At 34.0% G+C, this 13,870-nt stretch overlaps 2 protein-coding genes across 5 annotated transcripts in view; one reads left to right on the top strand and one right to left on the bottom strand.

Moving 5' to 3' along the window:
* LOC108179169 (sialic acid-binding Ig-like lectin 10) overlaps positions 1-13,870 on the top strand; it is a 60,159-nt gene that overhangs the window by 30,084 nt on the left and 16,205 nt on the right. For all 3 annotated transcript variants that reach the window (XM_073946824.1, XM_073946828.1, XM_073946826.1), the window contains one exon: positions 6,715-6,876. The gene's annotated coding sequence lies outside the window, so the exon portion shown is untranslated. The remainder of the gene's footprint in view (positions 1-6,714; positions 6,877-13,870) is intronic.
* Positions 4,376-13,681, bottom strand: LOC137490835 (sialic acid-binding Ig-like lectin 10). Of its 2 annotated transcripts, XM_073946832.1 has the most exons (10): positions 13,597-13,681; positions 12,420-12,483; positions 11,855-12,220; positions 11,169-11,483; positions 10,830-11,084; positions 10,265-10,618; positions 7,599-7,886; positions 6,703-6,790; positions 5,415-5,481; positions 4,376-5,335 (listed from the first exon to the last, which is right to left on the bottom strand). In XM_073946832.1, exons 2-10 carry the CDS (start codon positions 12,466-12,468, stop codon positions 4,871-4,873), a joined length of 2,247 nt encoding a protein of 748 aa, XP_073802933.1. In that variant the 5' UTR covers positions 12,469-12,483; positions 13,597-13,681; the 3' UTR covers positions 4,376-4,870. The 2 variants fall into 2 exon arrangements, with proteins under 2 accessions (XP_073802933.1, XP_073802934.1); XM_073946833.1 differs by lacking the exon at positions 10,830-11,084.

The raw sequence follows: 13,870 nt of genomic DNA, 5'->3' as shown, positions 1-13,870 counted from the left end.
TTATCCAGCATGTTTTATGCAGCGGATGCCCTTGCAGCGAACTTTTGGCTGTGAGGCAACAGTGCTAACCACTGAGCCACCATGTCAGTCACTTATTCTGTTATATTTAATAATTACAGGTCAAAACGAGTGTGTTGTTTCACTCTTTCAAATATATATATGCTTCTCCTACTGAGGGTGGATCATAATTGTATTTATATTTTGGCATTTTATTATCACAAAAAAGTATTTAAAAATTAAGTTTACAATATTAAAGTTTAAAATTAAGCCAATTTCGCTAGACGGCTAAAAAGATTTAGTTTGCTCAGGTAAAAAAGGTAATTAAAAAACAAAGAAGACATTTTGAAAGCATCCATATCTTAGAATAATTGTTTCTTGATTATTTTGGTTGTTGAACTTGTTGTGCTATGCCATTATATTTAATAAAAATGTTATATAAAATATTTAATCTGGACCAGAATACAGAGTTTGGCATTAGAGGCATTGAAACTGCTTATTATTATTATCATCTATATCACACGTGTCAAACTCAGTTCCTGGAGGGCCGCAGCTCTGCACAGTTTAGTTCCAACCCTAATTAAACACACCTGATTGCACTAATTGAGTGCTTTAGTCTTCTGTGATACCTGCAGATAGGAGTGTTGAAGCAGGACTGGAACTAAACTCTGCAGGGCTGCTTCCCTCCAGAAATTGAGTTTGACACCCCTGATCTATACTGAATGTGTTTTCATTTAATTTCTTCCATGATCTTGCACAGTAAATGTTTATGTAAGATATCAAATGGAAAAACATATCACATATTTATATGTCAGAATTTAATACAATTCAACTGGAAAGATGTTTTCTTCACCCCCAGCCTCTGAATACTCAAACATCTGCCCTATAATGTATATTAGCACTGTTTCCCACATTTGATTGAGATTAATTTAACTGAACAAATAGCAGAAACATGCTAAAAACAATATTTAAAGTGAATAATTTGTGTTTTTTTTACATTTCTTAAATGATGTTTAACAGAGCAAGGAAATGTTCACAGTATGTCTGATAATATTTTTTTCTTATGGATAAAGTTTTGTTTTGTTTCGTCTAGAATAAAAGCAGCTTTTAATTTTTTATGAACCATTTTAAGGACAAAATTATTAGCCCCTTTAAGCTACATTTCTATATTTAGCTATATTTATATGAGCTTATAGGAGCTAAATTTGTCCCTTTAAGCTATATTTCTTTATATTTCGATAATCTACAGAACAAACCATCGTTATACAATAATTTGCCTAATTACCCTAAACTGTTATCCTAATTAACCTAGTTTAGGCTTTAAATGTCACTTTAAGCTTTGTAGAAGTGTCCTGAAGAATATCTAGTCAAATATTATTTACTGTCATCATGGCAAAGATAAAATAAATCAGTCATTAGAGATGAGTTATTAACACTATTATGATTAGAAATGTGTTGAAAAAATCTGCTCTCCGTTAAACAGAAATTGGGGAAAAATAAACAGGGGGGTGAATAATTCAGGAGGGCTAATAATTCTGACTTCAACTGTATGTTGCTAATTAATTGAAGAACTGCACTGATATGCTGCAATCAATATTCAAAATTATTAATACTAACTTTTGTCAGTTCTCACATTTCATTTAATTAAATTTGTTGTATTTTGCTGTAACAAGTATTCTGAATACTGCTTTAACATTATTCCTGATATTAGCAGTATAGTATATTGACATGAAGGATTTCTCTGATGTTTATTCAAAATCATCATTTATTTTGCTTTTGTTTTTTATCACAAGTATAATCTTACAGTGCACAAACTGAGAAAAAAAGAGACAAACCGAAATATTAACAAGTACAAATATACAGAACATTAAGAAAAACAGTATATTTACATGAAATTCTGTTGTCACAGTGGAAGATTTTAATGGTTTGACATTTATACAAAGTTTTCTTTTATTTTCAGTGACTGTTTTTTCCAGAAACACTGGACTGTGCTTTCAATTGCATTAAAATAAATATGCTTTAAATAAGAGACATATACAGAATAAAATATTTACCGTTTACACAAAAAAGAAAACCTATTTTGAGCAAAACTTTAAAACCACAATATTACAAATGTGCTGGTGAAAAGATTAAGCTTGAAAATAAACAAAAATAATTGTTTGAATATGAAACCAAGGGCCATTCTAGTTTAAACCCTGGGCGAACCACCCCATATACCTTGATCCATATATAAATATATATATATATAAAACGTGTATTATAACTTTTTAAAAAATGTAATAAAAATAAATGTTTTCAATGCAGAATAAAGACAAGAATGCACGTTTTAGCGCTTTTTTTTTCTTTTTCTTCAAAAATGTTTGTATGTGAAAATGCATGGGCGTCAACACTCACAGAAAATGTGCAAACAAACAACACTGAAATATGTTTTTCCACTTCTGATCTGGTGAGAAAATATTAATACTCACAGCAAAAATACTGATATCTTCTGTATGTTTTGTAGATGCTTTCTGCTTAATCATCAAACTAAGACAAGTATTTACACAGTTAATAAAAAATAACTTATGTGCATATCTACAGTATATACAGTTGAGGGCAAAATTATTCACCCTCCTGTGAAATATTTAATCTTTTCCAAATATATCTCAAGTGATAATTAATGGAGCAACGACATTTTCACAGTATTTCATATAATATTTTTTCTTCTGGAGAAAGTCTTTGTTTTATTTCAGCTAGAATAAAAAAATGTTCAGGTCAATATCATTCGCCCCCTTATGCAATATTAGTTTTGGATTGTCTCCAGACCAAACCACTGTTATATAATGACTTGCCTAATTACCCTAACTTTACCCTCATTACCCTAGTGAAGCCTTCAAATGGCACTTTAAGCTGAATACTAGTGCCTTAAAGAATATCTAGTCAAATATTATGTACTTTCATCATGACAAAGAGAAAACAAATCAGTTATTAGAGATGAGTAATTAAAACTATTGTGTTAAATCGGGGGAAATCATAAAATAATTTAAATTTAACAGGAGGGCTAATACTGACTTTAACTGGATGTATGTAATTTTATTGACGTGTGAAAATGCATGGGCGTCAACACTCACAGATGATGTGCAAACAAACAACACTGAAATATGTTTTTCCACTTCTGATCTGGTGAGAAAATATTAAAACTCTCATCATTTTATTTTGCAGAAAATATTAAGTTATTTTGTAGATAATTTCTCTATACCATTATTAAAAAAAAAACTAATTACCTAATAACCTACCTAAAAAAAACCTAATAACCTAATTTTAGCTATATATATATATATATATATATATATATATATATATATATATATATATATATATATATATATATATATATATATATATATATATATACAGTTGAAGTTAGAATTATTAGCCCCCCTGTTTATTTATTTAATATTTTATTTTCAATTTCTGTTTGACAATTTCTGGTTAAACAATTAAAAACTGCTTTTATTCTAGCCCAAATAAAACAAATAAGACTTTCAAAAGAAAAAATATTATCAGACATACTGTGAAAAATTCCTGAATCTGTTCAACATCATTTGGGAAATATTTATAAAAGAAAAAAAAATTAAAAGGGGGGATAATAATTCTGACTTAATACACACACACACACACACACACACACACACATATATATATATATATATATATATATATATATATATATATATATAATTATTTAAACATATACATAAAGTATTTATACATAGACATAATTATATAACCTCCTGTAAATTTTGAATTCTCTTTTGAAATATTTCTCAAATTATGTTCTAGGGTGCAAAGATTTTTTTCCTTGATAACATGCAAACTCTACACAGAAACACCAGCTAGCCCGGCCAGGACTCGAACCAGCGACCTTCTTGCTCTAAGGCCACCGTGCCACCACAAAACAAATTATTTATTGTAAATTAGTTATTAAAACTATTATATTTATATATATATAATGTGTTGAAATATTATATGGTGTACATAGCCAAAACTGGAACTAAATTTAAAAAAAAAATGAAGATCACAGTCTAAATATACTAGTACAGCTAAAAAAATATGTTGGGATAAAATAATAAAACTTGAATTAAATAGGAGAAATCAAGAGAGACATGAAAATATTAAAAGTTAGTTGAAATGTTTCTAAAGGAGATAAGTGACTAAACTCTAGTTTATTGTATATAACTGTGTCATTTTTATATTTATACTGTTTGTTTTTGAAAGTGCAAGAGCAATAACACTCATATCAAATATGTTTTTCCACTGCTGATCTGGTGAGAAAATATGAATAATCCCAGCATGATTGTTTTTTAATCAGAAATGTCTGAAATTTCTTTCTTTTTTTCTGTATACACTGTAAAAATTTCTGTCAATTTTACGTATTTTGTGATTCATGTTTTTTCTCTCACTTATTTCTGCTTTTGAATTGCATTATGGGGCCTTGATCTTTTTATTAAAAGCTTTTGATGTTAAAAAGTATAAAAAAGTGACTTTTATGAACATTTGTAATAGTTTGCAGTGCTATATTGTCTGGGTTGGTGTTATACATTACGCTACAAACACCTTGTAATAAACTCCCAGTACTCTGTTGTTAGTTTTTTGTTATTTTTCTATATATCATTATTTCTTATACATTATATTATTTCAAACTACTCAAATGTCAATAAAAGTCACTTTGTTAAACTTCAGAGTTGAATTTTCAGCATCAAAAGTGGACAGAGCAGAGATCAACATCCCATAATGCAGTTCACAACCGTAAATAAACAGAATACACACAATACTGACACTGTCCATTAACAGATATTTTTTACAGTGTGTTTTGTAGATATTTTCTGCAGAATTAGTCAAAACTAGGAGAAGTGATGCTTTTTTTCACACTCTCTAACCTCCTGTGCTGGCTCATGTCTTCATAGATCACATCTTCAGATGGTGTGTGTTTCTTGGCGGTGTGTGTGTCTTCAGATGGTGTTTTTTTCACCATGGCGTATGTGTCTTCAGTTGTGTTTGTTTCGGTGGTCTTTATGTCTTTAAATGGTGTGTTTGTTTCGATGGTGTGTGTGTCTTCAGGTGGTGTGTTATTCTCAGTGGTGTGTGTGTCTTCAGATGTGTTTTTCTCAGGTGTGTGTGTGGTTGTGCTGTCTATCTCAGGGGTTGTGTCAACAGTGCGGCGTCGGACTGTGGCATATTCTTCTGTCAGTGATGAAAGTCCTCTGATTTCTCCTGACGTCGACTCCACGTTCATGAAGTTAATAGAGGAGTAATGAACAGTTTCTGACGTGATCAATGTGGACGACAGCAAGGTTTTCTGACAAAACAAACAGCACAATTACAACTGAACGCCTGTCAGTGTGCTTTTGAGCACTATTAATGTGTGTGCAACTTACGCTTTCAGTCCGAATGAGTTCAGAAGCGTTGTCTTGTCTGCTTTCTGAAAGTTTTCTAGACTTTTTTCTGAAAATGAGCCATATTATAAAAATCAGTGCAACACACAGGACTGAAATACTTTTTTTTTACACATTGCACATTTTACAAACACTTACAGTATGAACATTGCACATCTACACATTTATGCCTATTGCACACCCAATGGACACTCCTGGACATTTATGCATATGCACACAGGCTCTGGGCATATATTGTGTAGTTCTTGTGAACACTCCTTCTAATGCACTGTTAGAAACACTTCTGTGTTTTTATTTGTACAAAGAGGTCGTTTATATTTATATAAGTCTATGTGGTTGAATTTAATTAAGTGCTGAACTGAAATGGATCAAAAGTAGCCCAGCATAAGCAACTGGGCTCTCTAGATGCTTTAAAACAATGTGGAACAATGCATTTTCCACTTTAACACACCTTGTTTTAATGCATCTCGAGAGCCCAGTTGCTTATGCTGGGTTACTTTTGATCCATTTCAGTCGATTAAGGTCACTGGGGGGTGTTTAAGCATTTGACTGCAGATCATACAGTGTATAATTTGAATTTGAAATCAGCTTTTGAATCACAAATCAATTCAACTAAAGCTTTTCACAATAGCTATCGCTCCAAAGCTGCTTCACAAAAGGTGCACATCATTATATTTTGGGCTGCACAATGTATAATTTCAGCAGTGATATTGCGATGTGACTCGTAGATTCACACATCGCAGGATCTGCAATGTTGAGTTGGGATTATTATTAACCAGAATGTAGAACAAATGCAAATTTTAATACTATCAGAGAGAACTGCCTGTGATTACGTACAATTTAAAGCAAAATGATATGGAGCCAGATCAGTCTCAAAAATAATGCATTTGCAAAACATAATGCATGCAGCCACAACACAATTCACATTTACAAAATCTAGTTCATTTGTTCAAAACACGATTCATAATATACACATTCAATTCATTTGACAAAACTCTTTATGATTGTGAATTGCGCTGTGCATGTATGAATTTTATTTTTGTAAATGTAGGATTTGAGACTGATCTGGCTCCTTAAATTTAAGCCATTTGTGCATTTTGTGCTTTAAGAGTGCATTTCCTATTACAGAAAATACCACTGAAATCTTCTGAGAAATGTTCTTTCACTGAACTGTAGATAATGACATCTGTAGTTTCAGCTCAGTGTATATTGCAGCTGTTTAGTGATTTGTGTTTTCTTGTCTTTCCATTGGTTTGTGTGATTTACTCACCGTTCATTGCAGACGGTCAGAACACAGAAGATCAGGACGAGTGATGCTCCTACAGAAAATCCCAGCAGCAAACATGCAGGATGGAGACCTGGAAAACAGAGAAAGAAGGTCAACACAACCTTATGTGGAAACAACAAACTTACTGTACAAGCTGAATCAGACACTCGACTGCAGGTTAGTTACAATTACATTAAGCTATATAGTTAATATTCATTTAAAATGTGGTTACACTGCAATACCCAATGAAACACTACAATTAAAAGTGCTTTAAATGTGCTGGAAAAACATCAGGCATCACAAACAGTACACACATAAGGGTTTATTACAAAGTGCATTGTTTAGAAGTATACTTAATTGAGCTAAATTAATCGTCAGCTCTCTGTAAAGAGCACCTATTATGCAAAAATTACTTTGTTAAAGGAGTTTAAACAGAGTTATGCGTGAAAATATCCCGCTTCTAATGGTAAACATTTAATTGTTGTATTTTTAATCATTTTTAACTTGATAAAAACAATCGGCTGAAACACTTTGATTGACATTTTCCCTTTGTACTTGTCATCAGATGGGGAAAGCCCCGCCCACTAGTGACCAACTCTTTCTCATTAGCATAAAAAGTCAGTCTTTTTTTTTATCTGCCACTATGCTGACACACAGGCATTTGTAGCTCCGCCCTCTTTTGAAAAGAGCTCAATCTCATTTGAATTGAAAGTGTCAGTCAAAAGAGGCAGTTTCAGAGAGTAATTAAACATTATGAATGTGGTATTTGGAGCTCAAACTAAACAAACACACTTAAGAGATAACAGAGACTTATTTTACCTCTTGTAAAAAGGAACATCATTAAGTGCCCTTAATGACAATGTTCATTTTGCGAGCTGGACCTTTTGAGTAAATCTGACCTGTGTCTGGTGTTGTTGTGATGTGCTGAAACTGGTGGCTGGCGGATCCGTGAGCGTTTGCAGTCCAACACTGCAGGACTGATGAGTCTGAGAGAGACTGGCGGATGCTCAGGATGCTCTCCAAGCTCTTGTTTCCTACAGTTTGCTCACTTATCTGCATTTCTTCAGTGGAATTGAGAACATTTCCAGACAGACGCCACTGTAGTTTAGGCAGAGGATTCCCGTCAACCTTACAGATGCAGACGAGTGTGTCGTTTTGGCTACAAGAGCTGGAGATTTTGGGTGGAACTGAAAGAAAAAAATTTTATGATAAAACGTGTTTGATATGCATTTTTTCCAAGTTGAAATGTTTACACATTCTTAAGTGAAGGTGCATTTAAATAAGCAAAATTAAATGGATAGGTCACCCAAAAATGAAAATCGTGTCATTTATATATATATATATATATATATATATATATATATATATATATATATATATATATATATATATATATATATATATATATATGTATATGTATATATTCTTTCTTCACTTGTCACAAACTTTTTTGAAACCTCCAAGCATTGACTTTCATAGCAGGTAAAAACAAATACAATGGAAGTCAATGCATGGCAGCATTTTTTAATTAAACTCTCAGAAACAAGTAAAGGCTGAGTAAATGGTGATTTTTATTTTGGGGTGAACTATTGCTTTTAGATATTAAGCCCTGTTTATTGATATATTCAGTAAAGGTATATGCAGATTCAGCTTAAAGCTTAAAACAAACTATCTGTCAATGGAGTCATTACAATAAACTAATTAGAAACTTTAAAACAAGATCCCTTTTGCAGATATTAAAAGCAGAAACTCACAGATCAACGTTTCAGAAAACTGAACATCTTATCTTGATTTATTAATTTGTAACATTTTGTGCTGATAAACAGGGCAAAACTACTGAATATGATTAAATTTGTCTGTGATCATGATAAAATAACAGAAAACCTGCTGAAGGACAAAGAGGAACACTCACTATTGTGGTTATCAAGGCAGGTTTTCACATTTAAAATAAGCAACATTTTCACTTCTTTTTTACTTCAAAATCTTTAAGCAATTCAGTGTATTACAGACCCTTGTCATTTCTGTCTGTGAGATTTACTTGTGAACAGTTTCTGCACCTTTTTTTCGGTGTGCTCTTGTAAATCATGTCAGCATTATTTGTACACCCCATCTTTGCTTTGAGTCTTCAGCAATTGCATGTTTTACTATAAAGCGTGTGATTCTCACACTTTAGTGCTATTTTACACAGAAAGCTGCTGTTTTTCCATCTGCATTTTCTGTAAATGAAGACACACCTATGCTAAACTGTATGACACTGTACTACGCCTACTTCATAGCTTATTACAACTTAACCACAGCAAACTTTCAGCAATTATCAGCCTTTTCTGAACATTTCTTTATGGTGTCATGCTTTTTGCAGCTGATATATCAGAATATTTTAACTAAAGTGACCTACGAGTGAGGATAAAAGAAGCACTTCAAATCATCAGAGAGCAGCAGTAAATAAATGCTATGATGAGTCTCAGTTACTAAATCTACAAGTCTAATATTGTACCCTTCAATGCATACACTCTCAGAAATAAAGGTACTTTTCAAAAGATACATATTTGTACCCAAAGAGTCCACAGTGGTTATAAATGTACCTAAAAAATACCTTTGAGGTACCATTATGTACCCTTCGGGTACAAATATGAACCTTTTGAAAAGGTAACAGCTCCTGTACCTTTATTTCTGAGCGGGTACTGTGGATTTTTATAAATGTAGATCCACTAGAGTAGACTATAACTGAGTTAGTCATGCACAGTGTGTGTTACATTTGGTAATGATGTCTTAGTAAATATTAAGTCTGGCAGCCCAAGTGTCTGAGACATTATTCTATTCATGCATTCCTGACCATCGAGACGGGTCCCAAAGTCATGGCTGGATTTGCACCTATGCATTTGAATTGTTGCTTTTATGAGGATGAGATCAGGACTGAGAATGTTCTGTTGCCAGTCTGACCGCTGTACTTCATTTGCATGCTTTGTTTACATTTGTTTCCACCTCGATGTATCCCTAAAGTTGTATAAAATACATGTGTTAGGGGCCGTTCACACTCACATTTTTTAAAGTGCTGCACATGTGAACATGGGTATGTCATGTGATCATGACCAAAGGTGGATGTAGTTTGTCTAATTTTAAGTAAATTAAAATTTAGTAGACAATTTATGTAGTAGACAATTTTGGACACAGCCTGTGTCTATATACTAGTACTTCACACACTGCGCACCTCATCACTGTCACTTCAGAACCTCTCCAGAAGTTGTAGCTCTTCCAGATACTACTCTTTTTCCAATGCTATGAATTTAGACATACTACTTGCATACTGTTTTTAATATATTATATGTGAGTTTGCAACATCAGACATAGTCCTGGTCAGCTTCTGAGCTTGCAATAAGGAGAGGAGAGAGTGTGTCCTACAGGGAGTTTGTCTAGACCACTCACCTGAGTGGAGCACACTCAGAATTGCATAGTTATTGTTGGGCAATTGATGATTTACATTTGTAATGTTTACAAGTGATGATACTTACACTATAAGATTATCATAAACTCATAATATATATCAGTAAAGACTCTTAATACTCACACTGGACGTCCAGCAGCACTGATGTGTTCTGAGTCCCGTGTTGGTTTTCAGCTCTACAGTAGTATCGTCCTCTGTGGGCCGGGTTGACATTGCTGATGGTCAGGTTTGGTCCAGTCAAATTTATTTTGCTCATGTTTTGGTTGCTGATTGTCAGGTTGGTGTGTCTGATGGTCATATTTGTGTTGCTGATGATCAGGTTTGGTCCAGTCAGTAGTTTCAGGTCTTCTTCAGTGTGTCTGTACCAGCTGTATTTGACTGCTGGGTTTGCTTCACTGCTGCAGCTCAGAGTCACTGAATGACCCTCCACAATCACACCAGCTGGACTCACATGAGCAGAGACACTTTTAGGAGCATCTGATGAAGGAGAATAGATTTAATATTGTGCAAATTTTTAAACCGCGTTATTGCATAATTTTAACACGTAATCAAATCATTTATTTGTCCAAGACTCCCAAATCTGATAAAGCATAATACCTCACCGTGCTCAAAGTAAATGGCACTGTACATATTATAATGAATATCAATGTAGAAAACAGTAAAGACAACAACACTACCTAATACTTACACTGGACGTCCAGCAGCACTGATATGTTCTGAGCTCCGTGTTGGTTTTCAGCTGAACAGTAGTATCGTCCACTGTGAGACCGGTTGGTGTTGCTGATAGTCAGGTTTGGTCCAGTCGGTGGTTCCAGGTCTCCTTCAGTGTGTCTGTACCAGCTGTAGTTCGCTGCTGGGTTTGCTTCACTGCTGCAGCTCAGAGTCACTGAATGACCCTCCACTGCTGCACCGTATATATGAACAGATGTGTTTTTTGGAGCATCTGATGAAGAGAACTTTGATCATTACAGTGTAATTGACAGCATTATTTATAGATGATCTGCGACTGAAGTAATTCCTGTCTTACACTGAACATGTAGCTGTCGGGTGCTGTGTGTTGTGATCTGCTGCTGTGTTGCAGTGCAGGTGAATTCAGCTCTGTGATGATGATGAGTTACAGTGAACATCAGATCAGAGTAGTAATGTGTTTGGCTTTGATGCTGCTGTTCTGTGATGTTTGCATTGATGAGGAGTTCAGGACTGAAGCTCCATGTGAGAGATGGTGGATGAAATGGACAAAAGATCTTAATAGAGCAGCTCAGAGTCACTGATTTTCCCTCCGTCACCTCCATCACCTCCTGCTGATCCTGAAACAGAAGCACTGTGGGATTGGGTGGAGACGCTGAAACACACACATGCAGACTAATTTACATGATTGCAGAGATCATCATAAGATATTACACATACATGTATTATTACTTTTTTCATTAATATCTAGTCACTCTCTCAACCTTATTTTGCAATGCATTAATACTTTTTATTGAATATAAAAAACATGTTTTATTATAAATTGGTATAGATAAACAACTAAAAAGAAACAAGGTGCAGTAAACAGTAAACTATTTGCACTATGAGTCAGTTTATTTATGACTGAAAAATAATTAAATAACAATAACTAGCTTGCAATATAAAACAGCATTAAATATGTGGAAATAATGGTAGCTTCTCATTAAAAATAAGGTGGACAGAAGCAGCGTGAACAATGACACTCACCTCTGACAACTATTTCAACTTGGGAGAAATCAGGGTTTCTGTAGCTCCATTTCAGTCCACCGTTGCCTTCAAGTCTGAAGAAATATGATCCATTGTCTGTTGGTTTGAGATTATTGAAGCGAGTGCTGCAGTTTTTCTCTGTAGGTTTACCAAATATTTCTCCTGTTAAGAGTCCACTGTCAGGGCTGCTGGAGTTAAACACCAAAACTGCATCTTTTCCATCTTTATACCATAATCTCTTTGCAGAATCAGTGAGGTAAGCATTATATGTTTGATCAATCTGGAATGTGCAGGATATAAAAACACAGGATCCTTCTAGAGCTTCTACTCTCTCCGGCAGACTGATACTGAAGCCACATAAAACACCTGAAACAAACACAAACACTAAAGTAACTCATCAAACACAGTGAACATGCTGAATACATCTCACTCACAAACATTTCCTATTTCTCCTTTATCTCTCAAAGATCAGATGAATCTGCTTTTAGGTTAATTAACTTTAACATCTTGTTATTAGAGTCAGTAGTTAATAAGAGAAATCAATAATAGTTAATATGAGCGGGACCTTGTATCAGACATCCAGCGAGGAGGATCGTCACAGATATTTCCATCATTTACACTCTCTTCACCTTACAGGAGAAAACACACACAAATGTACAAAAAAAAGCTTTTAAATAAATTTGTGACAATAATGTATAAGCACAATTGTTTTCCTTTCTGTGTAGAACTATATTAGAACTGTGAGTACACTCCTAACAAATGTATAGTTTAAATGTATATTTTCTATAGGGTGGTATACAATATTATATTTCTCTATAATACATTAGATTAGTCACGTACCAAAGCCAAATCTGGAGCTAATCTAGGTTTAACATAACTCAAGAAACTAAAAAATATAAAGTTTAGTTGACATTGTCATTCATTTTCCTTTGGGTTAGTCCCTTTGGGGTCGCCACAGCGGAATGAACTGCCAACTTATCCAGCACATGTTTTACACAGCGGATGCCCTTCCAGCTGCAACCCATCTCTGGGAAACACACACACACAGACTCATAAACTACGGTCAAATTTTTTGCATACCCAATTTACCTATACCATATGTGTTTGGACTTGTGGGGAAAACTGGAGCACCCAAAGGAAACCCACAAGAACACAGGGAGAACATGCAAACTCCACAGAGAAAAGCCAACTGACAGCCGAGGCTTGAACCAGCAACCTTCTTGCTGTGAGACGAATGTGCTACCCACTGCACCAGCGTGTCACCCCTAGTTGACATTTTGTAAATTGTCTTTTTTATTTAAATGTATAATCTTTCTAATCCTAAAGATGTTCATTTACTAAACTCTTATTTTAATGACTATAACTAATTATTAACCTGTTTTGATCAAATGCAAAAAAAAACTACTACTTTGTATTCACTGAGAAATGCATTACAATATTCATTTATAAAACGGGGTGTACTCATCTATGCTGAGCACTGTTTATAGGCTATAAAATAAGGTCTGTAATATAGTCTGCCAGTTCATTAGCAGGTTTTTGTGATGTAATTTACAACACTAACCCAGACAATACATCACTGCAAACTATTAAACATGTCAATACAAAACAATTTTTCAGTCTTTTCTACATCAAAAGATCTCACAATGCAACTCAAAAGCAGAAAAAAAGAAAAAACTGTTAATTTACAGATATTTTCACAGTGAGGATTAAATGTTTTACCGTGTTGTGTGTAAATTACTTACCAGAGGTGTTAAAGTGTGTTGAAGATGAGAGAAATGAGAGCTGGAGCTTTACTGTCTCTTCTTATACACTGATAGAGGGAGGCGCGAATGAAAATTACTTTTTACCACAGTTTCTTTATTCACTTCCTCCTTTAATCAGATCTCAGAAATAACAATCGCCTGCCCTCCACATCTAGATTACTTCCAACACAGAAAGGAGTTTTGGAGGATAAAAAAATAACAATATAGAGCTTTATTTTATTAATATACATAGTTGTTGTTGTTGTTGTGTATT

This window comes from Danio rerio, chromosome 4 (assembly GCF_049306965.1).
Source record: "Danio rerio strain Tuebingen ecotype United States chromosome 4, GRCz12tu, whole genome shotgun sequence".
Lineage (NCBI taxonomy): Eukaryota > Metazoa > Chordata > Actinopteri > Cypriniformes > Danionidae > Danio > Danio rerio.
Note: the sequence above shows the minus strand (reverse complement) of the source record. Positions and strands in the feature narration are given on the sequence as shown.

Bases quoted from the DNA above. Each gene is read 5' to 3' on its own strand.
- LOC137490835 (XM_073946832.1), bottom strand. From the start codon at position 12,468: ATGATGGAAATATCTGTGACGATCCTCCTCGCTGGATGTCTGATACAA. The intron at 11,085-11,168 runs GTAAGACAGGAA...TCTCTTCATCAG, and splicing joins CCGACAGCTACATGTTCAGT to ATGCTCCAAAAAACACATCT. The intron at 10,619-10,829 runs GTAAGTATTAGG...CTCCTTCATCAG, and splicing joins AGTGCTGCTGGACGTCCAGT to ATGCTCCTAAAAGTGTCTCT.